A 22,306-nucleotide genomic window follows, 5' to 3' on the forward strand; every position below is an offset into this window, starting at 1 on the left:
TCTTTATTTTAAGAAAGTAACCATCTAGAGATATAAAATTTCCCCTTATTACTGCTTTGGCTGCATCCCACAAATTTTGGTATGTTGTCTCATTATTGTCATTCTCTTGGATGAAATTATTAATTGTGTCTATGATTTGCTGTTTCACCCATTCATTCTTTAGGATGAGATTGTTTAGTTTCCAATTACTTTTTGGTCTATTTTTCCCTGGCTTTTTATTGAATGTAATTTTTATTGCATTGTGATCTTTAAAAAAATGCATTTATTCTTTCTGCCTTTCTGCATTTGATTTTGAGATCTTTATGTCCTAATATATGGTCTATTTTTATATAGGTTCCATGAACTGCCAAGAAAGTATACTCCTGTCTTCATTCAATTTTCTCCAAAAATCTATCATATTTGATTTTTCTAGTATTCTATTTACCTCTTTAACTTCTTTTTTATTTATTTTGTGGTTTGATTTTATCTAGTTCTAAGAGAGCAAGGTTGAGATCTCCCATTATTATAGTTTTGCTGTCTAATTTTTCTTGCAGCTTTCTTAACTTCTCCTTCAGGAATTTCCATGCTATACCACTTGGTGCACATGTATTTAGTATTGATATTACTTCATTATCTATGGTACCCTTTAGCAAGATATAGTTTCCTTCCTTTTCTCTTAATTAGATCAATTTTTGCTTTTGCTTGATTTGAGATCAGGATGGCTACCCCTGCTTTTTTTACTTTACCTGAAGCATACTAGATTCTGCTCTAGCCTTTTACCTTTACTCTGTATGTATCACTCTGCTTTAAACGTGTTTCTTGTAAACAACATATTGTAGGATTCTGGCTTTTAACACAGTCTGCTATTCGTTTATGTTTTATGGGAGAGTTCATCCCATTCACATTTATGGTTCAAACTACTAATTCCGTATTTCCTGCCATCTTATTATCCCCAGATTATAATTTTCTCTTTCCTTTTCCCCTTTCCTTCCTCCCCAGTATTTAGCTTATGAGCACCACTTGCCTCCAGCAGCCCTCCCCCTTTATAATCCCTCCCTCTTTAGAGTCCCTCCCCCTTTCTTATATCTTTCCCCTACTATTTCTGTATCCTCTTCTATTTAGCCTACCCCTTCTCTTTTTACCTTTTCCCTCCCACTTTTTAATTAGGTGAGAAAAGTTTTTCTATAAACCAAATATGTCTAATATTTTCTCTTTGAGCCAAATCTGATGAGAGTTAGATTCACACAATGTTCATCCCCCTCCCTTTCTTCCCTCAAATATAATGTTTCCTTTGCCTCTTCATGAGATGTAATTTCCCTCATCTTACCTCCACTTTTCCTTTTTTCTGGTACAATTCCCTTTCTATCTCTAGTTCCTTTTTCATATTATAATAGTAAAATCAAATTATATATGCATTCTCTATGTATACCCATAACAGAAATACAGTTTTCAATAGTTCTTTTTATGCTTCTCTTGAGTCCTATATTTGGAAGTCAAGTTTTTTTGTTTAGCTCTTCTCTGGTCTTTTCATCAGAAATAAATGGAATTCACCTGTTTCAATGAATGCCTACCTTCCCTGGAAGAAAATGCTCAGTTTAGTGGAGTAGTTTATTTTTGGCTGCATTACAAGTTCCTTTGCCTTCCAGAATATCAGATTCTATGCCCTTTGATCCTTTAAAGTGGAAGCTGTTAGATCTTGGATAATCCTTATTGTGGTTCCTTAGTATTTGAATAGTTTTTTTCTAGCCACTTGTAATATTTTTTTCCTTGGTCCGATAGTTCTGAAATTTAGTCACAATTTTCCTTGGAGTTTTAGTTTTGGGGTCTTTGAGGAGGTATGCAGTGAATTCTTTTCAATGGCTATTTTACCTTCTGATTCTGTGGCATCAGGGAAGCTCTCTTTGATGATTTCCTGAAAAATAGTGTCTAGGCTCTTTTTTTCATCATGGTTTTCAGGGAGTTCAATAATCCTTAAAATTGTCTCTCCTAAATCTATTTTCCAGGTCAGTTGTTTTCCCTAGTAGGTATTTTATATTTTTTTTTTCATTTTTCTGGTTTTGCTTGACTGATTCTTGATGTCTCATCAAGTCATTTATTTCCATTTCCTCAATTCTGATTTTTAGTGAATTACTTTGTTCATTTATTTTTTTAAAAATTCTTTCTGTATTTGTCCAATTGAGTTTTTAAATGAATTGTTTTATTCTATAGAATTTTTTTGCTATTTTACAAATTCTGTTTTTTAAGGAGTTATTTTCCTTTTCCATTTCACAAATTCTGTTTTTCATGGACTTTTTTTCTTTTTTCATTTTGTCAAATCTATCTTTAAAAGAGTTGTGTGCCTTTTCCAAACCCTCTTGCAAAGTTTTCCTTTTCTTTCCCCGTTTTTCCCCTTTTAAGATCCTTTTTAACTTCTTCTAAGAGAAATCAGGTTATATCAACTTTTGGAGCTTCATCTGGAGACAATCTGCTTTTAGTCTCCTCAAGGTTTGAAATCTCTTTCACCATAGAAACTATCTATAGCTAGAGTTTGCTTTGCCTTTTTACTAATTTTTTTTTTTAAGTTGGGATCTGCTTTTAGGCAAGGGAGGTTTTCCATGCCTCCTCAGAAACAGCTGCACTGGGATCAAGCTGAACCACTCCCAGTGCTGGGTGGCCTGGCCAGGTCCCATGAGACTCTGTGGGGTTCACTCTTTACCTTTTGTGTTTGTGTTGGATGTTTTATAACTTCTCTGCTGATCTACTGGCTTGCAACCTGGGCAGAGTGGTCAACACTATGGTAGAGTCTTCCCTGTAGATCTTCCATTGCATGAAGTCTGTGCCATCCTGCGGAGACTACACCCTCCCACCCCATCTCATTCCCTACCACCATCTGCACATCATGTGCTGGCATCCTGCGCCTGGCCTCCCTCCGTGTCTCACAAAAACAGATCTTTTCTGGCAATCTTCAAAATTATCTTCTTTTTTGGTTCTTGTTTGGTTTTCTAGAGGTCTTGGAGAAGCCTTCCTTTTTGCAGATTAGTCAATCCAAATTCTTTATTGTCTCCTTGCCTGGGGCTCAGCAGCTTTCTGGAGAGCCTTTCAGACTGGCCTTGGTCTCAGTGGGGGGAGAAGGAGGACAGACCAGCCACCACCAGTCTGATGAAGATGGAATTGAATCTCTCTGAGTCCGAGGGCTTGTGCTTCAGCCTCCATCCACCACAAAGGTGGACAATGGAATAAATGTGTTTCTGGTTTCCTTCCAAGTCTGTGTCTGGCCCTTCTGAGTCTTTCTCCAAGCACTTCTGAGTCTATCTCTGGCTCTGAGTCCCAGCTTATATGCTCTACATTGAGTATAAACCAATCATTATATCACTAGGAAACCACTATTTGTGGTAAGATTTAATCAATCATACAGAATTTAGAGAACTATTAATCACCATGCTACACTAGATAATCATTGTCTTTATCAATTCTACTGACTTAATACCTTGTAAGAATCCTTGTTTCAGAGTTCTTCTGCTGTTAATTTGTTGCACTCCCAATATTCGTGAATTCTGCCAATCTAGAACTAATTCAGAGGCTGAGTTTGGTAATTAGTTGAGGGTCCTGGGAAAAGATCAGAAAGAACCATGTGTCTTCTCTGCCACCTTAGCTTTTGAAGTACTTAGTACAGAGCTTGGCACATAACAGATGATACATAAATGTTTATTCCCTTCCCTAATTATTCCCCTTTCATGATTCTTAACATAAGAACAGAGATGAGAATAGAGAAGAACTCAAAACTTACTGCTAATAGGAAAAACATCTGTTACTGATCGTGTGACAAAATCGTTGTTCCAGAGCTTTTTGGTGTACTTTGTGCATAAAAGGTTGTTACAACTCATTATAATACAAGTCTTTTTCAAGAGCAACAAAAACAAAAATCATGAAAGAAATGTAACTTACTATCCTGTTGAAAAACACACTTCTGTGCCAGAAGAGGTCTCATGTCATAATTTTGCACTTCCTCTGTCTAATGCTATCAGCTCAATGAACACAGAATATGGCATCCTATGCAAGACAAACTAAACTAGATTTTCCAAATGAACAAACAGTGCTAGCTGGTTATGACTGAATGAGGTAGAAAGTTATCTAAATTGGCAATGCCCCCTTGGATTAAAACTTGTCCTCTGTATTTTACTTTAATTAAATTACCCGTAGGATAGACAAAACATGGCCCATTCATAATAAAGGATTTATAGAAACTTTTCCTAAAAAATGTTTTAATGGTGGAAAGAGAAAGCAATATGAGCAGAAGGCAATTTCAATGAGGTAGATGTTGATTACTAGGAAATGGAAAATTGAATGAAGAAATGGAAAATAAGAGATATTAAAACAAATTTCATCCATCTATCAATTTTACTTTCAACTAATTCTCTGCATGTGTATGGATGAATCAACCAATCAATAGATTTTAATGATCTTTAAAGTCACTTTCAACTTTAAATTTCTATTCAAATCAAACAAACTAAAAATATATTAAATTCCTACTTCATGCAAAGAACTATGTTATGTGATGAAAGAGATAAAAAAAGTCTAGCTAAGACCAAGTCTCTGTCTTCATAGATCTTCCAGTCTACTATTGGAATAAGAAATAAATACATAACCAAAACACAGTATCAGGCAAAGTAAACCAATAATCATTATTAAGTACCTTATATGTGTCAGGCACTATGCTAAGTAAGTGTTAGAAATGGAAACCAAATACAAGCCAAAAAAAAAAGGCATCTCTACTTCAAGAGTCTTATATTTAAATAGGGGAAGACAACACACAAAAGTGGAGGGAAGTTGATGTTACCTGTGAAGTGAATAAGTGAGCAGGTTTAAGGGAGCATCATGGCAGTTAAATCTAGAAACTCAGAAGAACAACTCCAAGGAGAATGAATGAGGTTAGCCTGTCTGGGCCTTTCCCCAAAATGGAGGACCCAGGAGGAATTCTTTAATAGAAGGGGGGCTGATATGGTAGAGGGATAAACTAACCTATGTAAAATACTATATAAATATTAATGAGGAAGAAGAGAGGATTTTCCACAATGAGAAGGGCACAGGGATAGATGGATAAAAATCTATCAAATATGAGGAAGTCCCAGCACTAAAGGAGTTTCTAGGATAAGAATGAAACTATTTTGGTGCTGAAGTCCAGAGAGTCAATACAGTCAGAAGAGGTAAGTTATATGAGATCTAAGAAGGAAAGAGGCTTATTGACAGAATAGATGAATAAAGATTTTACGGAAAAGATAATATAATTTATAGATAGATAGAGAGGAATAAGGCAAAGAAGGAAAGAGAGGACATTACAGGCATACTTAAGGATTAACACAGAATTTAGTTTCTAAATAACTCTCAATATTGATTTTTATGAGGCAAGAATAATTCAGTTTATATATTTATTTATACTTAAGCCATATTTTCTTGCAGCCAGTCAGACAGAAAACAAGAATGGAGTGTCCACACCAAAGAAGGCACTGTGCTCATAGAGCACAGTAAAACTGCAGTAATTCAAAAGCAACATGATATATGCAAATTTAGAGATTTCTCACTTCCAAATGTACATATAGACTATTTTTGATCGACCTATGGTGAAGTATTTTGAGATTTTATTGATCTAATCAACCAATCGGATACGCTTTGTCTTGATTCTACATAGTAATGCCATTTTAGACCTCTTCAAGAACAAAGGACAATTAACTGACTAGTAGAGGAGGAGACAAATAAAACCTTCCTGCAGGAAATGGAATTTGAATTTAGTACTGAAAGAAACTAGGGCAGCTAGGAAAGGGAAGTGAGGAGAAAGGACAATAAACTGGGGAAAAATTTTATCATTCCAGGGTTCTAATAAAGGCCACATTTCTAAAATATATAGGGAATTAACTAAAATTTATAAGAATTCAAGCCATTTTCCAACTGCTGAATGGTCAAAGGATATGAACAGGTAATTTTCAGATGAAGAAATTAAAAGCATTTCTAGTCATATGAAAAGGTGCTCTAAGTCATTATTGATCAGAGAAATACAAATTAAGACAACTCTGGAGGTACCACTACCTCTCATATACCTCTCAGATTGACTAACATGACAGGAAAAGATAATGACGAATGTTGGAGGGGATGTAGGTAAACTGGAACACTAATACATTGTTAGTGGAGTTGTGAACTGATTCAACCATTTTGGAGAGCAATTTGGAACTATGCCCGCTATCAAACTATCCATATCCTTTAATCCAGTGTGTTTCTACTGGGCTTGTATCCCAAAGAATTCATAAAAGAGGGAAACAGCCCATAAGTGCAAAAATGTTTGTGGCAGCCTTCTTTGTAGTGGCAAGAAACTGGAAACTGAGTGGATGCTCATCAGTTAGAGATTGGCTGAACAAGTTATGGTATATGAATGTTATAGAATATTATTGTTCTAAAAGAAATAATCAGCAGGATGATTTCAGACAGGGCTGGAGAAACTTACATGAACTAATGCTAAATGAAGTGAGCAGGACCAGGACATCATTATGTATGACAACAGCATGATTGCTGTTGATGATCAATTCTGATGGTCATGGCTCTCGTCAACCATGAGGTGATTCAGACCAGTTCCAATGGTTTTATGATGAAGAAAGTCAACTGCACCCAGAGAGAGGACAATGAAAACTGAATGTGGACCACAATATAGTATTTTCATTCTTTTTGTTGTTTGCTTGCATTTTATTTTTTTTCTCATTTTTCCCCTTTTGGATCTGATTTTTTTATGCAGCATGATATTTATGGAAATATATACAGAGGAATTGTACATGTTTAAAAAGATTAATTAATTAAAAGTAATTCATGAGAAAAAAAAAGAAAGTCATTCGATATCTTTGTTTCAGTTTCCTTGTTTGATAAATGGGATAAAAATAGCATAATGCTAATGCTGTTGCTTTGAGTATTAGATGAGATAATATATGTAAAGTGCTTTGCAAGTGTTAAAAATCTATATAAACACACAATTTATCCATGTATATGTGCACATATATGTATAAGTGTTTATGTTATATTTCTTTTTGTTAAAATATATTGTTTATTTTTGACATGTAAAAAAAAAAGAGGAAGACCAAGAACAGAAAGTTGGGGAACATTCATGGGGCTTGCTTGGGGGCTCAGTATGGATAAAGATCCAATTAACAAGATTGATAAGGAGTGGTCAAAAAAATAAAAGAACCAAGATCCAACAATGTCATGAAAACCAGAGAAAAGAGTGATTGCCAGTATTTTTAAATATTGCAGATAAATCAAATATGAGGAATGAAAAAGGTCATTAAATTTGGCAATTAACAGATCACTAGTGACCCTCAAGAGAGCTGTTTCTGTTAAATACCCAGATTGCAGAAGGTTTAGAACTGAGTAAGAGGAGAAGAAAGTGGAGGCAGAGAAAGTATGTGATTTTCCCAAGGAGTTTAGTTGGGAGAGATATAGGATAATAGTAGGAATTGTATAATCAAATAAAAGGTTTTTTAAGGTCTGGACCCATTTGTGGACAATGGATGAGTACGATGCTACTATTGAGAGAGAAAAGATTTTAAAAAGGAATGGAGATGACCAAGGAGGCAATCTGATGAAAAAAAACAGAATGGGATGGGATCAAGGGATTTGCCTTAGCCATTCAGGATAAGGGCTACCTCTTCATAAGAGAAAGAAGTGGAAGATGTCTGAGGGATGTGAAATGAAGATCCAACACTGACACTGCTATTGATGTGAGAGTATTATTATTTTCAAAGTTCATAATTAATGAGTCTATCTCCACAATGATAAACATTATTATTTTTTAAAAAAATAAGATATCATCCAGGTATTTCCAAAATCTAGGTATTTTCCAAAAATCAGTGTTTTATTGAATTTTTGCTTTTCATCCAGTTGTTTCTCATTCAGATCCTGTATTACTCTGAAACTTAACAAAATGGAAATTCAAATACACAGTGATTTTCAGTCAGTTACCTGGCACAGCTACCATCTAATTCTTGGGAAGAGTTATATATCACTAAACAATAATACAAAGGAAGTTGTGGAATTTTTCATGAAGGTGTGGAATATCTTCATGAAATTTAAATTATTACGGTAGATCATGTATTCTTAGAAACAGAAAGAATGCAGAGGATCTTCTAATACCTTCATAACCCTGTAAATGATTATTTCAATGCAATAAAAATTGCATTGTATGTTTTTCACATAATCAAACAAAAACAATCTGAGATAACTAAAATAATATAAAGGGCCAAATAAACAGATAATGAAATAAAAAGAACTGAATTATTGCATGAATTTGTATTAATTTTAAAATAGTCCTGACATGATAGAATACTAAAATATTATAGATATTTGACTGATTTCAAATTGTTTTGTAGGTATGACTACCTGATCAATTAAGATCATTAAAAGCAATTGAATTTTTTTCAGTTTGAAGGAGTATTATTGTGTAACTGAGTCAGCCTCAGAAATTTATTTATTTGTGATGTTATCACCAATGAATTAGTATTATGAATAAAGCATGAAATATTGAATCTATATTGTGCATAATAGAGGGCAGGGAGTGAAGAAGAAAAGACCAATAGCTACCATGATTTAATGTGAGAATGCAGTCACAACTAGATAGATACATTTTAATTCTTTCAAAGGAATAATATTGCCCAAGAAACCTCTTTATTAGAGATGGTGGTTGTTTAAAGGAGTCATTCATTTATTCAACAAATGGGTTTTTTAAAACATCTATCATATGTAAAGACATGGGGATGGGTACTGTAAGAAGTATAAAGACAGTGCCTGAACTCATAAAATTTATAATCTAACAGAGGATTAGAAGAAATGAAATGACAACAAAACTAGGTGGTACAAGGTAAATGTCAAATGAGTACTACAAAGCGCTATTGGAATTCAGATGAGGGAGATATTACTTTCCACAAGGAGTTGACAAGAATAGGAAAGATACTTTTGTGATAGATGTTTATTTTACAAATAAAAAATGAAATTCTGGGAGTTCTTTCTGAAATTTCTGTTTGTTACCTACAATGTATACAATCTTATGCTATTGTTACTTGGATCATTCAATAAGCTAAAAAACAGAGAGAAATTCAATAAGTAACTAAATTCTAGTGTCTAAAGCTCAAACATATGCTTACTTTTTAGTGCCTCCTTCATTTGTGTCTTATGGTTAGCTGCATGATACCAGATGATTTCAGCTCCATCTTCTGATTTAATCTGGTTATTTTTAAGAAAATATTCAAATATGTTCTCATTCCAAAATCCTGAAATAAAAATATTCAAAGTAAAGTTAGTTGGAAAGAAGTACTATAGGACTAAGCACAGAATTCAGAATCAGAAGAGTTGGTTTAGGTCAGGTTCTGGCATTTAATGACTTGATGACTCTGGATGATAGCCTTTAAACTCTCTAACCCCTAAATTCCTCACATGTAAAATGGGAATACCACCAGTTACATCATTCACCTTACAAGGATGGATCTGAGGGGACAGTCTCTATGAACCATAATGGGATAAAAATGTAAGCTATTTTTCCTGACCATAAAAGAAAAGGATATGTTGAGGAAAATAAAGGACAATTAGGAGGGGGGAAGTTCAAACAAATAAAAAGAAAAGAAAGGACAGAAAATTAAAATGAGATTGCAAAAGAAATTCAAAATAAAAATATTTTTAAATTATCAGAAAAATATTGTTTTAAAGGAAATATACATAATACATAGGGAAAAAAGCAGTAAAGAGAATATACTGAAGGGATATTATATTAAGACTGGTGGGTTAGAACTAGTAATCACTCTAAGTACTATTTTTTTCTAGTATAAATCTGAATTCTAAGAAATAACTACTCTGGGAGTAGCTAAGGTTATGTGAGGATGAATCATTTTTAAATAGGAGGAAGAATATAAGAGTTTAAAGAGATATTAAAGATCTTAATCTAGAGAAACTATTTTATAGAAGAACCTGAAGCTAATCATTAAGTAACCTCCCCAAGTTCACACAGAAAATAGATTGCAAAATGAGTTTGTACCATGGTCCTCTTACTAAAAATTTTCACATCCTTTACATGTTGGAAACATTATATTGACAACTATGCAAAGGACAAATTAGAACAGGGGAAAGCTTGCATGTAGAAGAACCAACTGAAGAAGTTATTGTGGGTAACATTCAGGTAAGAGAGATTGAAATAAAGAGGGAGCAATATGAGAAGAGAGTCAACTTGTGGGGTAGAATCCACAAAACACAACTTATTGGGTGAGGGAAGGGCAGGTTGGAGAAAAGGATGAGTCAGAGATCATTCCTCAATTAATCTTGTATCCTTGGTTAACAGTTAAATAGAGGCAATCTGGAGGGGACCATGAAGCAGATTTGTAGCTTTGGAAGTGTAGCTCTATAAGTTATTTCTCTGATCCTCCCTATCCTGCGATCTGATCAGTGACCTCTTCATCTCTCTACTCTCTCTATATCCGTGATAATATCTATTGTTCAGTTTTGTCTGACTCTTTTTTTATCTTCTAAAACTACTGTTTAATTCTAGTGATTTAGCAATCACAACTTTTTTTTTAATTATAGTTTTTATTTACCAGATATTTGCATGGGTAATTTTACAGCATTGACAATTGCCAAACCTTTTGTTCTAATTTTTCCCTTCCTTCCCCCCCACCCAGATGGCAGGCTGACCAATTCATCTTAAATATGTTAAAGTATAAATTAAATATATGTATACATGTCCATACAGTTATTGCTGTACAAAAAGAATCGGACTATGAAATCGTGTACAATTAGCTGAATCACAACTTTTTTGAACCCCTTTTCTTTGTTCAAAGGCCCTCCCTAGAATTTCAGCTTCCTATCCCCATCTGCGGAATTAGCCTTTCCTGACCCTCACCTCCTACACTTTTTGTTCTCGATTTATAAACTACCTGATGTTTATTCTCTTCACATGCTACTTTTACTTTTTAAAAAGGTGTACATTTAATATTTATATATAATAATTATGCAGATATGAACTCAGGTGGTCCTGACTCTTAGGGAGGGGTTTCATTCCTAAGTCGCTGAGCTGCCTGAAAATATGCTTAATATACATTTAGTTACATGCTTACACATGTAATTGAAATATACATAACCATAAGGGCGTGTGGTACGTGTGGATTATGTATGTGGATTTAACTCCTCCCTCACAATATAAATTCCTAAGAGTAACTTCCATTGTATTTGTAGGAGGCTGAGGAGAAAGCTAAGGAATTCTTGAAGGATCTGAGGGGAAGAGACTTGGGGAAAATTCTTTTATTGCAACAACTGAGACGGAGGAAGGAGGTGACCCTAACTGCACCACGTCTGCCTTTCCCTAGGGCTGCCCCCCGCATCCACACCGGTCCAGACAGGTTTCTTCCCGACGCTCCTCGGCCGGTGCCCCACTCTCCCAGTCGCCGACCCCAGTCCCGGTCCCAGTAGGGAGGAACACAACGCAGAAGTCAAAGTCGGGGCAGAAACCTCGCGAGACTTTCTGGGGCTATTAAACCGAGGTTCTGAGGAAGGAAGAAGGGGTTAACGGACCCTAGAGAGGACCGGAGGCCCTCCACCAACCTCATTAGCTCCTGAAAAGCTCCAATTCCAGAACCCTAAGAGAAGTCTACAGCAATCAACGCTTACCCGGACCCCCAACAGTCGTTGCCATGGGGACGAAGTACGGCTCTGCACGCGCAGGCTCAGAATGACGGCGTCCCCTTCCACAGTTGGCTAAGGGACGGAAGCGGAATTCCCAACGCTTGAAAACGAGGCCTGCCGGAATTATTTTGTTAAGTCTCCTGCTGGGAGAACTCTTCCGTAACCGAAACCGGAAGCGGGTCTCGGTGTTTGTGTTTGCTCTTAAGGGTGGGTCGAAGAAAAGTGACTGCCAGGTAGGAAAATTGAGGACAGGGTAAGATAAAAAGAAGGATGCTTCCTCACAACCTTAGGAGGTAGGTAGTGCAAACGTTACTTCTCTGCTTTGTAGGTGAGAAAGCTAAAGCTCGCGGGGATGAAGTTGCCCTTGGACACGCGTTGTGTCCGTCCAGCCCACGACTAGTCCCATACACTTTCTCCCTTGTCCCCGTTAAAGTTGTCACCCAGCATAAAGCATCTGCTGTGTGCTAAGCTCTGAGAAAATGAAGAGACAAAAACGTAGTGCCTGCCCTCTGGGAGCTTCCATTTCTCCGAGAGGCGACCAAGCCGTTTAGCCGAGACTAGAGGAGGGGTTGGCTAGGGTAGATAGTGTAGCCGGGACTTGAAAGTAGCCCGAAGGGGGAATTAGGCACCCGTCCGAAGCCGGTATCTCTATCTCTATATCTGTGATAACATCTATTGTTAAGTTTGGTACAGCCGGTAAACATGGCTGTGGTCCGGAAGCGGGCAAATCCTGGTGTTATATGATTCGAGGACAGCCGGGAGGCCAGGGTCCCGGGTCCGTAGATCGTACGTGGAGGAGGGAATCAAGGTTAAGATAGAAAGGGACCAGGTTACCAGCGACTGCAAAAGCCAAACAGAATTTTTAGTTGATCTTTAAGATAATCAGGAGCCACTGGAGTGTGTATTGAGTAAGGGATTGGTGTGATCAGATAATTCTGATAGCAGAGTAGGGAGAACGAGGCAGAGAAAACCACTGGTTATTACAAAGTGCAGAGTTGGTAGCTCGGTAGCCCAGCCTGGAGTTAGGAATCATTTTGTGCCTCAGGCACTTATAGCTGTGTGACCCTGGACTTGTCACTTTATCCTCTTTGCCTCAGCTTCCTCATCTGTCAGATGAGCTGGAGAGAGAAATGTCAAACCACTCCATTATCTTTGCCAATAAAATGGCATGGGACCCCAAAGAACTGGACATGACTAAAAAACAATTGAATTAGATGTGAACTGATAAGGTCCTGTACCCGAGTGGTGGCGGTGTCAGAGAAAAGGGAGCATAAGCAAGAGATAGATGTTGGGAAGGCAGAATCCACAGGTCTTGGCAACAGATTGGCTACATGTGAGGTCAAAGGGGGACTTTTTAAGAAAGACGTGAGCCTGACTGACAAGGAAATTGTAAGGTGCTCTCAGCAATAATGACAAAGTTCAAAAGAAATTAGTTTTGGACATGTTGAACTTTAAGATTGCTTCTGTTTAAAGCAGTGTTTACACTAAAACTACAGGACCACCCAATTACTTGATCTTGTTTGAACTGAACATTTGCAAATGATGGACTAAATACTGATGACTAAGCAAATCTGTGTCTGAAATGATACTAATTTTTATAGTACTGGCTAATGTTCATATAGTACCTGACAGTGCTTAACAAATATTTGTCGATGACATAATCTAAGTTTACATTTATCATATGATTTTATCCATATTGGATTTAGACCATTGCTGAGTAGAGCAGACTCAGGATGAAGTCTACCTCACTCTTTTTAAATTAGCCTGACCCAGAACCCTCCTTGCTTTGTCAAATCATGTATAGTTCCCCTCACTTTCTCTGGAATTCATTTCCAAATTAAGATTGCTTTTGCCTTGACAGAAGGGAGCTCACTTGACTTTTTAGCTCTACTCAATGCCTGTATGTTATATTGTGGACTGGCTAAGTCAAAGCTGCTTTTTCTTAGCACCACTCCCTTTTCTCTTATACCTATTCATGTTATTCTAATTCTTCATTTCTCATTTCTTCATAAATATTATTTTTTCTTAATCTTTGATTGCATCCTCTGAAACGCGTTATTAAATTGTTCTCCTTTCTTCCCTCCCCAAAACTTTGTATAGATATATTTAATGTATACATGCTCTTATTGAATGGAATTCAGTGGATTGAGTGGAAACTCTGAGGACAGGTTTTTCATTTTGCTTATGTGCCACATAGGTGATTAATAAATTATTAAATTCATCCTCATGATATATTTTGCAATGTTGTTATATTATTACAGATACTTCTTGTTCTTCCACATTGCTCCCGTGCCTTTGCTTTTCTAAATTTTAGCTCTATCTTATCTTTATATCATAGTATTTCCTATTCAGGCCCTATTTCCCTTGTGACAAAGGAATTCAGTAAGGCAAAAAAACCCAACACAGGAAACTTTACTGATAGTAACATACTATTTTCTTCTTGTGTCAAAAAGTCTCTGCCAAGATGTTTGCTTTTCAAGTTTCCTTCAACAGGAAATCTCTACCTCCACACCTTTGCTCTGAATGTTTTAACTTCCTTCAAGGCTCAAGTCCACATACCTTCTCCAAAATGTTAGAACTCTCTTCTTTATCAAATTACTGTATATTTACTTATTTATCTATATATTTTATGATTTTTCTTGTCTATATACCTACCATTTAACAGTGTTTTTATACATAATCAAAGCTTAATAAATGTTTATTGAAGTAAATTATTTCTACCTTACTGAGAATCTTAAGCTGAAAAGTTATATAACTTGACCGTTCCAATAATAGCCATTCTTTTGCCTTATGCTGCAACCACAAATAACAAGGTTTTGTCAGCACACACCATTGTAACAGGTTTCATAAGCTAGAGAGTCTTCATGAACAATTCATCTGGCATTCCATTCATAGTATCTTTCTTTTTAGGCACAGTATATCATCACACATTAGCCACCGTTGATAACTTTTTAAAAAACTCATCACAAGTCATGAAGATGGAAGGTATAAAGTCTAACCACACTGAAATTACCATTTTTATAGTATCAAAATACAACTAACTGTATATCCTTTTATACTTTTATAAGTTCTTTGCCATATTTTCAAATTTGGTCTTCACACTGAAATCTCCATTTTAGCCAGGAAAATTCAATACCATCAACCTTATTATTGTGTATTCTGAGTGCTCTCATCAGCTCCCATGGATTCAACTGTCATCTATACCATGATTCTAAGATTTACTTCTTTTAGTCCTAACCTCTCTGCTGACCTCATTTTCTGAATCTCCTATTGCCAATTAGATATCTTGAACTGGTTTTCCCAGTTTAATTTAAATTAAACATGTCCAAAACTAAACTCTCAACTTTCCCTCCAAACCCTCCCCTCTTCCAAACTTCTCTGTTTACTATTGAGAACACCACTACTCCCAGCAACTCAACCCCACAACTGCTTTTTTAAAAATTTTGGATACTTAAGTTGCTTCCAGTTTTTTGTTTCCTAGGCTTTTTTTTAAAGCTTAATTCTACTTTCACCCATTTCTTAAAGTCATCTTTTCAAAAAGACTCAGGCCTCAATGATCACATCTAAACTTCCATAAGAAAATGGTAATAACTTTTGTTGAATTCATCCTCATGATTCATTTTGCAGTGTTGTCATATTACTACAGGTATTATTTGTTCCTCTAAACCATTCTCTTAACTTTACTTTTCTAAATTTTAGTTCTATTTTAGCTTGTCTTACAGTTTTCAAATCACTCCATAAGTGTTAAAACTCAATTGATTCCCTACAGCCCAGTTGGGCTCATAGGCCTTGGCTATTTTACAGAATGAAAGGCAGAATTCAAGGAAGTAATTTGCCCAAGGACACATGGGTAAAAAACAAGGGCCAAAATGAAGATATATTTGTTGATGGTTACAATAACATCTATAATTTTGGCTAAACTGGTACATTTTTTAGTAATATCCTACCGGGGCAGCTAGGTGGCGCAGTGGATAGAGCACCAGCCCTGAATTCAGGAGGACCAGAGTTCAAATCTGTTCTCAGACACTTAACATTTCCTAGCTGTGTGACCCTGGGCAAGTCACTTAACCCCAGCCTCAGAAAAATAAATAAATAAATATCCTTCCTTATTAAAAGCAAAGATTATTTTCTTCATCTGTGAAGTATGCATGAAAACACTACTAATCATGGAAAGGTTAAACAGCAGAAGTCAAAGCCCAGAGTAAAAGTTTAAAAAAGGGAACATTTAAATACTGGTTTTAGACTCAGTACAAAATACAGCTTTGACAGAATTAAACTAATTTGGTAACTTTGTTTTCATTAGCAGTCATTGAGATAAAAGAAGAAAGTTGTAGACAGAACTTTTAAAAAATAACTTTGCAACTAGCTTAGTATACTTTATTAATTCTAATTAGCAAAACACTTAAAGAGAATGGGAAAAACATGTCTTCCAACTTAAATTTTAACTGCTAGAAATTTGTTTGCCTACTCTGCAACACAATTCAGCATTATTCAGGCACTTAAAATGACAATTTCCATATGTTACTACCACAATTATCACATTTAGTATTCTGGTGTTATTAAATTCAGTTACCAAATATTGATGTTAGAGGATAAATTTCATGTCATTGAAAATATATATTTTGTTAAAAGTGTATATTAATGAAACCTTTTAATTCAGCTTTCAAATTTAATTCACGGTATGGAATTAACAAACTGTTCACCTATAAACTGCTTTCTTAAAAAAAAAAAAAAAAAAAGTTCAGTTGTTTTTTGATTTTACACACACACACACACACACACACACACCCACACCCACACACACACAGAATTCTTCTGGCCTTTTCCTTTCTATACTTGGTGGTTTTCATTCTATCCAGCACAAGGGTGCTCAGAAAATGTAAACTATGAGATAAATGGGTTTTGCCTACAGCTGTGTAGCTCTCACCTTAACATTCAGAAACCCCAAAGTACTGTTGTAATAATAGGGAAGCAAAAAACACTTATGAAGATATTTAGACAAAATAAGTCTCTCTCTTCACTTAAAAATATAAACTCAAATCTTGATGAATTAACAAGTAACAATCAGAAAAACATTACCAGAAAATTATTCAGAAAGATAAATGCATGAAGATAATAAAAAAATTCTTCAAATATAGTCTAAATGCAACTTAAGTATAAATATATCAACTTCATGGGAAAGGCACCTACAACTGTTTTGGGTTACTTGACCACAGAGAATATCCTAATTCTTTAGAATGTGCAGTCATTTTCATGTCAAATTGTAACATGAACTTAAAAAACAAAAAACAAATCCAATTTAATAACAAATTGCTTTTATATTATACAGTTACAGTATACTTCACAAGTTATTACATTGCCATTTCACCAAATATCTGCAAATTTAACAATATTTACACCTGCTAAATTAGCTACTTCAGAAGAGTGGTTATTCTGTACCACTGCTGTCTTAGACTAATTATTAGAGGTGTAGTTCAACAGAAACTAGATGTTTTTATTTACCAATATCCCCAATCTCTTCTATCCTGAGATTTGGGATCCTGAGTTATAACTCTGACCTCTCTGTATTCAAGTTGTTAGATTGTATATTTCTTAAAACAGGGTTAATTAGTGTGATGTTTCTTGATCTATACATACGGAGTGTTTTTGATACAAAAACATATAAATATCCCACATGAGAATCAAAAAGGCATCTAAATAATGATTAGGTTTCTATAACCCATTGTTAGCACTAATTGAAATGCACCCTTTGCTTCTTCACTACTATTTTTGTTCTATTTGTAGCAAAGAGGGAAGCTATGTAACAGTTAATTGTCAAACCTGATGGGGGGAAGGGGGTTCACTGAACCTTTGTATTCAGGCACAGATTTTGTTTGTAATGCAAATACATAAATAGAGTTTAACTTCTGTTAATACCCCATTATCAAAAATAAGTACTATAAAAAGAATTTCAAATATCCTAAAGTAGTTCATGAAAATTGACATTAATAGTTTTCCCTGAAAGTAAAACAGGGCTGCTAAATAGATTTCAAGGATTAAGGAAAAAGGAAAAGAAACCTTGCTTTATGCTTTATTTATTGCTACATAACGACTACTTCAAGGGTCATCTGTCAGGCCTATCGTCAATCACTCAAGGGAGTTGTAAATATACTGATATACTATAAAGGGTTGTAAGAGGGAGAAGAAATCACTATAGTATAAAAATATCACCCATTTATAAATTATTAAAGATACAGATATAAAACACAGATTTGAGTCATTTTTTCTATAAAAAACAATACACTTACATATAGAAGCACAAGTTCCTAAAGCACCTACAATCATTTGACTTATGTATATTTAATCAGGAAAAACCCAGATACTAAATCTGGAGAAGAAAAAAGGCAAAATCCATTTTGTTAGCCAAATACTCAAGAGTATTTTAAGTACACAGTCAGCTGATACTCATAATACAAATCAGCAATCTTACTGTACTTATATACACTCTGGGGTACAAAAACAGTTCTATGCCACTGAAATACAAATTGAAAATGGGAGTATCTTTATTTGCATATATGCAAAAGATGTTCCTGATTTAGGTGACATTTATTAAGAATTTTCATTAAAACAGTTGTGGACATAAAGAGGTATAGCTAATTGCAGATACTTTGGCTTAGCATTAAAACTAGCACAGTAAATGTTTCAGATTTCCCAAAGACAAAAGACTGCCCTTTTTTTTAAAGTACCTGTAATAAGTGTAAAGTTTCAGAAATTGTGGATATCTGAAACTTTTGGGTTATCTATACTGTGCTAGGATTTTTAAATATTTAATCTCATCATAAACGCTAAGCTCAAACGTTTAATTCAAACATCTATTTAGTGTCTTATCATTACAGCTTTGGTGCTGAAGTTAATTCTAACAAATCAGTTTATAATGCTACTATAGTAGCACTTATTTTTGCTAAAATAGATTTTCTATAAGGAAAAACACTAATTCTATCTCCAATGGTAAAACAGTCGAATTGGAGGTCCCACCATGGATCACTGGAATTAGAGCACTATCAAGATCATTTAAGTAATGTTGAGGAAGAAGCTGGCCTCCAGATCCTGCTTGAAATTCAACCTGAAAGAAAAATACAAAAATTCCAAATGATTTATGGGTATAAGCACAACATTCCATCTTAACTTAAGAGATTATGAAAATAGCAAGGATTCCTAAACATTAGTGAGTTTAAATATACTGACATGTTAGCAATAGACATTTTATTCTACAGTACATGCCTACCATTTTTATTTATATTTGAGTATTTAAAGGTTGAAATTCTTTAAACAAAGCCCATCATGATGATGAAACTATAAATTCAAACATTCCTACTATATATCTTGCTTGGATAACAGGAAATTAATAAAACTTAAAAGTTCTGTCTCATTTTAGCCTCTGTAATAATGACAATCATTTTACTACCTTTAAAGCATTTACTATATTAAAAGTGCTATGGGAAAATATAAAAGAAAGAAAAATAGTGAATAGTTCCTGCCCTTAAGGATCTATAATCAAATTGAAAAAAGATTATCTACCCAAATACTAACTGAAGAGTATTTATGATAAAAGCCACATATTAACCAGTAGAAATTAATGTATAGTTTTTCTAACTTCTAACTATATTTAAGTTACCAAAGAAGGCCTCAGAGAGGAGGAAACAAAATCAAATGGTATAAGCCACAGAAAATAGTAATTATTAAGTATATATTGAATATTACACACATAAGATCAGTATGCTAAGTAAGTATGAAAAGTTGGAAGGACAAAGTCATACAAAATATGTTGAGATAAGACTCCAACCTTAAACAGGAAATAAATGTTAACAAAATAAGAAAATTTTATACTAAATTTACTTCCTTTTAAGTGATAGTCAAGTAAAGTAAACTTTTATTAAATCATGCCATATACATATATTTTAAAAAGAAAAAAAATGAATTCTACATTACCATATCTGTATCAATGGAAACTCTGAGTCCTATCTTATTCATCCCATTACTTTTTAGAGTTTTAAGATGTGAACAAAGTGCAGCACTGCCAGCTATTGCTATCTCTTTAGCAAACTGGTAACGACTTCCTGATACTGTAAAGTCCTGATCCTTTAGGAAATGGAATACCTGTAATACAGTAATTAGAAAATAAGTCTTGGTTTTTATTTCTGATTATATAGCCAAGATCAATAATCTTAAAAGTGACTAATGCAACATGAGATATATTTCTAAACACTTCAGTTTTAACAAGAAGTTATAACATGAACATTACACACCTCAACAGAAAATGAAAACCAGTAGTGACCCATTAATGGCTTAAATGTGCCAGTCTAAAGCTTTTATAGGAAGAAATACTTTAACATCAGGGCAACAAGCACAGTGGATAATAAAGCATTGGCCCTAGAGTCAAAGAAATGGAGTGCAAATTTGAAGTTCAGACACTTAACTAGTTTTATGACTCTGGGCAAGTCACATAATCCTGAATGCTTCAAAAAAAAAAAATATGAAAAATGATGCTAGAACAGCTAAACAATTATGCTACTTGAAAATAATGGCATATTTTAACATACTGTAAGAAGTGGTAAAGGTAACAAAAATGGGAAAATATATGAACTAGGTAATATTAAAAAAAACAACAATATGGACAATGACTTCAACAAAGTAAATGAAAAGGACACCCACAATCAATACTTGGGGCATAATTATAATAACTAATCTTGTATCCAAAGAAGAGAAATGAAAATACTATCCCTCTCCTTTGAAGAGGTAGGGGACTATAGGTGTCAGATCTGACTGGCTAATTTTGCTGAACTATTTTTTTTTCTTCTCTTTTTCTCAAAAAAAGATATGGTTCTTTGGGAGATAGGAAGAGCAGGAAGTCATAATGGGAAAAGCAGATGAAGTGAAAAGATAAAATTATGTTAATGTGACCAAAATATCTCAGTAAGAACTTCTATGTGAATGAAAAAATAGCACAGCAATTCAAGATCTTCTATACCCACACAATCTGATCTTAGGTGACCTATTTATTGATTTAGGGGAAACAGAGTATGAATGGATCAGCACAGTCCATTATTTACTGATAAAAAAATAAGCTAGATCTCCAAGTAAAATGATCGTTTTCATCTTGGGAAAGTGAAATACCATTCACTAGACACATTACTTTTCAATTAAAAAAAAAAAACTCTTGAGATAGCAATAATTCAACTAATACCCCTAAAATTATCCAAATTTGTACAATATGATGGAAATTTTTCTTTAAATGATGGTCAACCCTCAGTTCTCCAGGCATGGCCTTCAGTATATAAAAAATCTGGTATATAATATCAAATTTGGAAGAATAAAAACAGCAAAAAAAAAATCTTAAAATGTAAAGGAAAATACCTGTGTGTGTGTGTGTGTGTGCGCACACATACGTATCAACAAAATATAGGAAAGAGCAATCTATAAATCTAGTACCTCAGTACATTTTACGAGTTTCTCATCAGTTTCAAAATCTGCTTCCTGTTGTATTTTTTCACTTGGAATTCCTTCCAATGATTTTCCATCTATTGCACTAATAACACTAGAGAACAAAACAAAATAAATGTTACTTAAAGAATTTCTTTGTTTACAAGCTATTGATTTTTAAGCAGCCAAAGGTGATCTCCAAAGCAAAAGCCAAAGTATGCCATATTTGTCTACTAAATCCCTCAGTCTGAGACTAATTAACATTTTAAACTATCAATACTTAAGAGTTCCAGCAAACTGATATAGTGAGTAGTCAGGATCAAGTCAAATTCTCTTATATTGGCCTCAAAATAAAGTTTGAAAAATAAATAACATGAAAGAAAATTAGCAGAAATTATAATAAAAGAAACAAACAAAAAAAGCCTTAATTCAATAAACAAATATCATGGGGCAGAAAGAGAAAGGAACATGAAAACTGACAACACAAAAAAGATGATGGAAAATATCACTTAAGCACTGTATTAACATTTACATAGCACATTAAGGTTTGCAAAGTGTTTTACAAATTTTAATTCAAACAGCATGAAAACACATAAGTAATGGAAGAACAAAAAAAAATTGCAAAAGAAAAAACTAGATGATAACCTTCAGACTGCAAAGCAGCAAAACCTGAGAAAGGAGGTTCAGCAAAACAACTGAAAAGTTAGTTGAAGGCAATCTAAGAATTATTCATCTCCCCCAAAATATTTTTAAATATTAATGCCATCTTTAAAATATTAATTAATGGAATAAAGTTGTCCAGAAAATACTGGAAACAGAGACAACACAAATAAATAAAATCCAGATAAAAAAGAAACCCTAAGTTCAACTCATCCAAAAATGCAGTTATCAGGTCACAAAGTATCAGTGTCAGAAAGAATCTTGCAAATGGTCAGGAGAAAGCTAATTATAAATGCTGCTTATTACCGCCACTATATCTAGGAAGCAAGTGAATGGAAAGGAAAAACTATTTTCAAAGCCTGATTTTGAAAAATAGTGAAGATAAGCTATAAAGGCCTTAATAGAAAACAACAGTAGGTTTAGAGTTCAAATTGTAGCTCTACCATTTACAAGCTTTATGACCTCGTTTAAACCTCTCTAGATAAAAGTTTTCCTCAATTGTAAAATGAAGAGAATTGAATTAGGTAACATGAGA

The 22,306-nt window shown here is 34.4% G+C and overlaps 2 protein-coding genes and 1 long non-coding RNA gene across 10 annotated transcripts in view; 1 reads left to right on the plus strand and 2 right to left on the minus strand.

The window, feature by feature from the left end:
- Positions 1 to 11,758, minus strand: part of FAM151B (family with sequence similarity 151 member B) — a 53,062-nt gene extending 41,304 nt beyond the window's left edge. The window contains exons 1-2 of one of the 4 annotated variants that reach the window (XM_074282202.1): positions 11,638 to 11,758; positions 9,132 to 9,257 (exon numbers count right to left, since the gene is read on the minus strand). In XM_074282202.1, coding sequence (XP_074138303.1) covers positions 9,132 to 9,257; positions 11,638 to 11,662 — 151 coding nt within the window. In that variant the 5' untranslated portion in view covers positions 11,663 to 11,758. Of the gene's footprint in view, positions 1 to 3,445; positions 3,565 to 9,131; positions 9,258 to 11,571 lie in introns of those variants that run through there. The other 3 variants (XM_074282200.1, XM_074282201.1, XM_074282199.1) reach the window with 3 other exon arrangements.
- LOC141551002 (uncharacterized) overlaps positions 11,650 to 22,306 on the plus strand; it is a 33,813-nt gene continuing 23,156 nt past the window's right edge. Inside the window, exon 1 of the long non-coding RNA XR_012484765.1 lies at positions 11,650 to 11,885. This is a non-coding gene — a long non-coding RNA (uncharacterized LOC141551002). The remainder of the gene's footprint in view (positions 11,886 to 22,306) is intronic.
- The window catches only part of ZFYVE16 (zinc finger FYVE-type containing 16), a 66,066-nt gene continuing 60,710 nt past the window's right edge, over positions 16,951 to 22,306 (minus strand). For 4 of the 5 annotated variants that reach the window (XM_074282194.1, XM_074282195.1, XM_074282192.1 and 1 more), the window contains exons 16-18: positions 21,121 to 21,226; positions 19,621 to 19,788; positions 16,951 to 18,754 (exon numbers count right to left, since the gene is read on the minus strand). In XM_074282194.1, the coding sequence (XP_074138295.1) occupies positions 18,593 to 18,754; positions 19,621 to 19,788; positions 21,121 to 21,226 (436 nt within the window). In that variant the 3' untranslated portion in view covers positions 16,951 to 18,592. Of the gene's footprint in view, positions 18,755 to 19,620; positions 19,789 to 21,120; positions 21,227 to 22,306 lie in introns of those variants that run through there. The other variant, XR_012484764.1, reaches the window with a different exon arrangement.

The sequence above is a fragment of the Sminthopsis crassicaudata genome, chromosome 1 (genome assembly GCF_048593235.1).
Source record: "Sminthopsis crassicaudata isolate SCR6 chromosome 1, ASM4859323v1, whole genome shotgun sequence".
Classification (NCBI taxonomy): domain Eukaryota; kingdom Metazoa; phylum Chordata; class Mammalia; order Dasyuromorphia; family Dasyuridae; genus Sminthopsis; species Sminthopsis crassicaudata.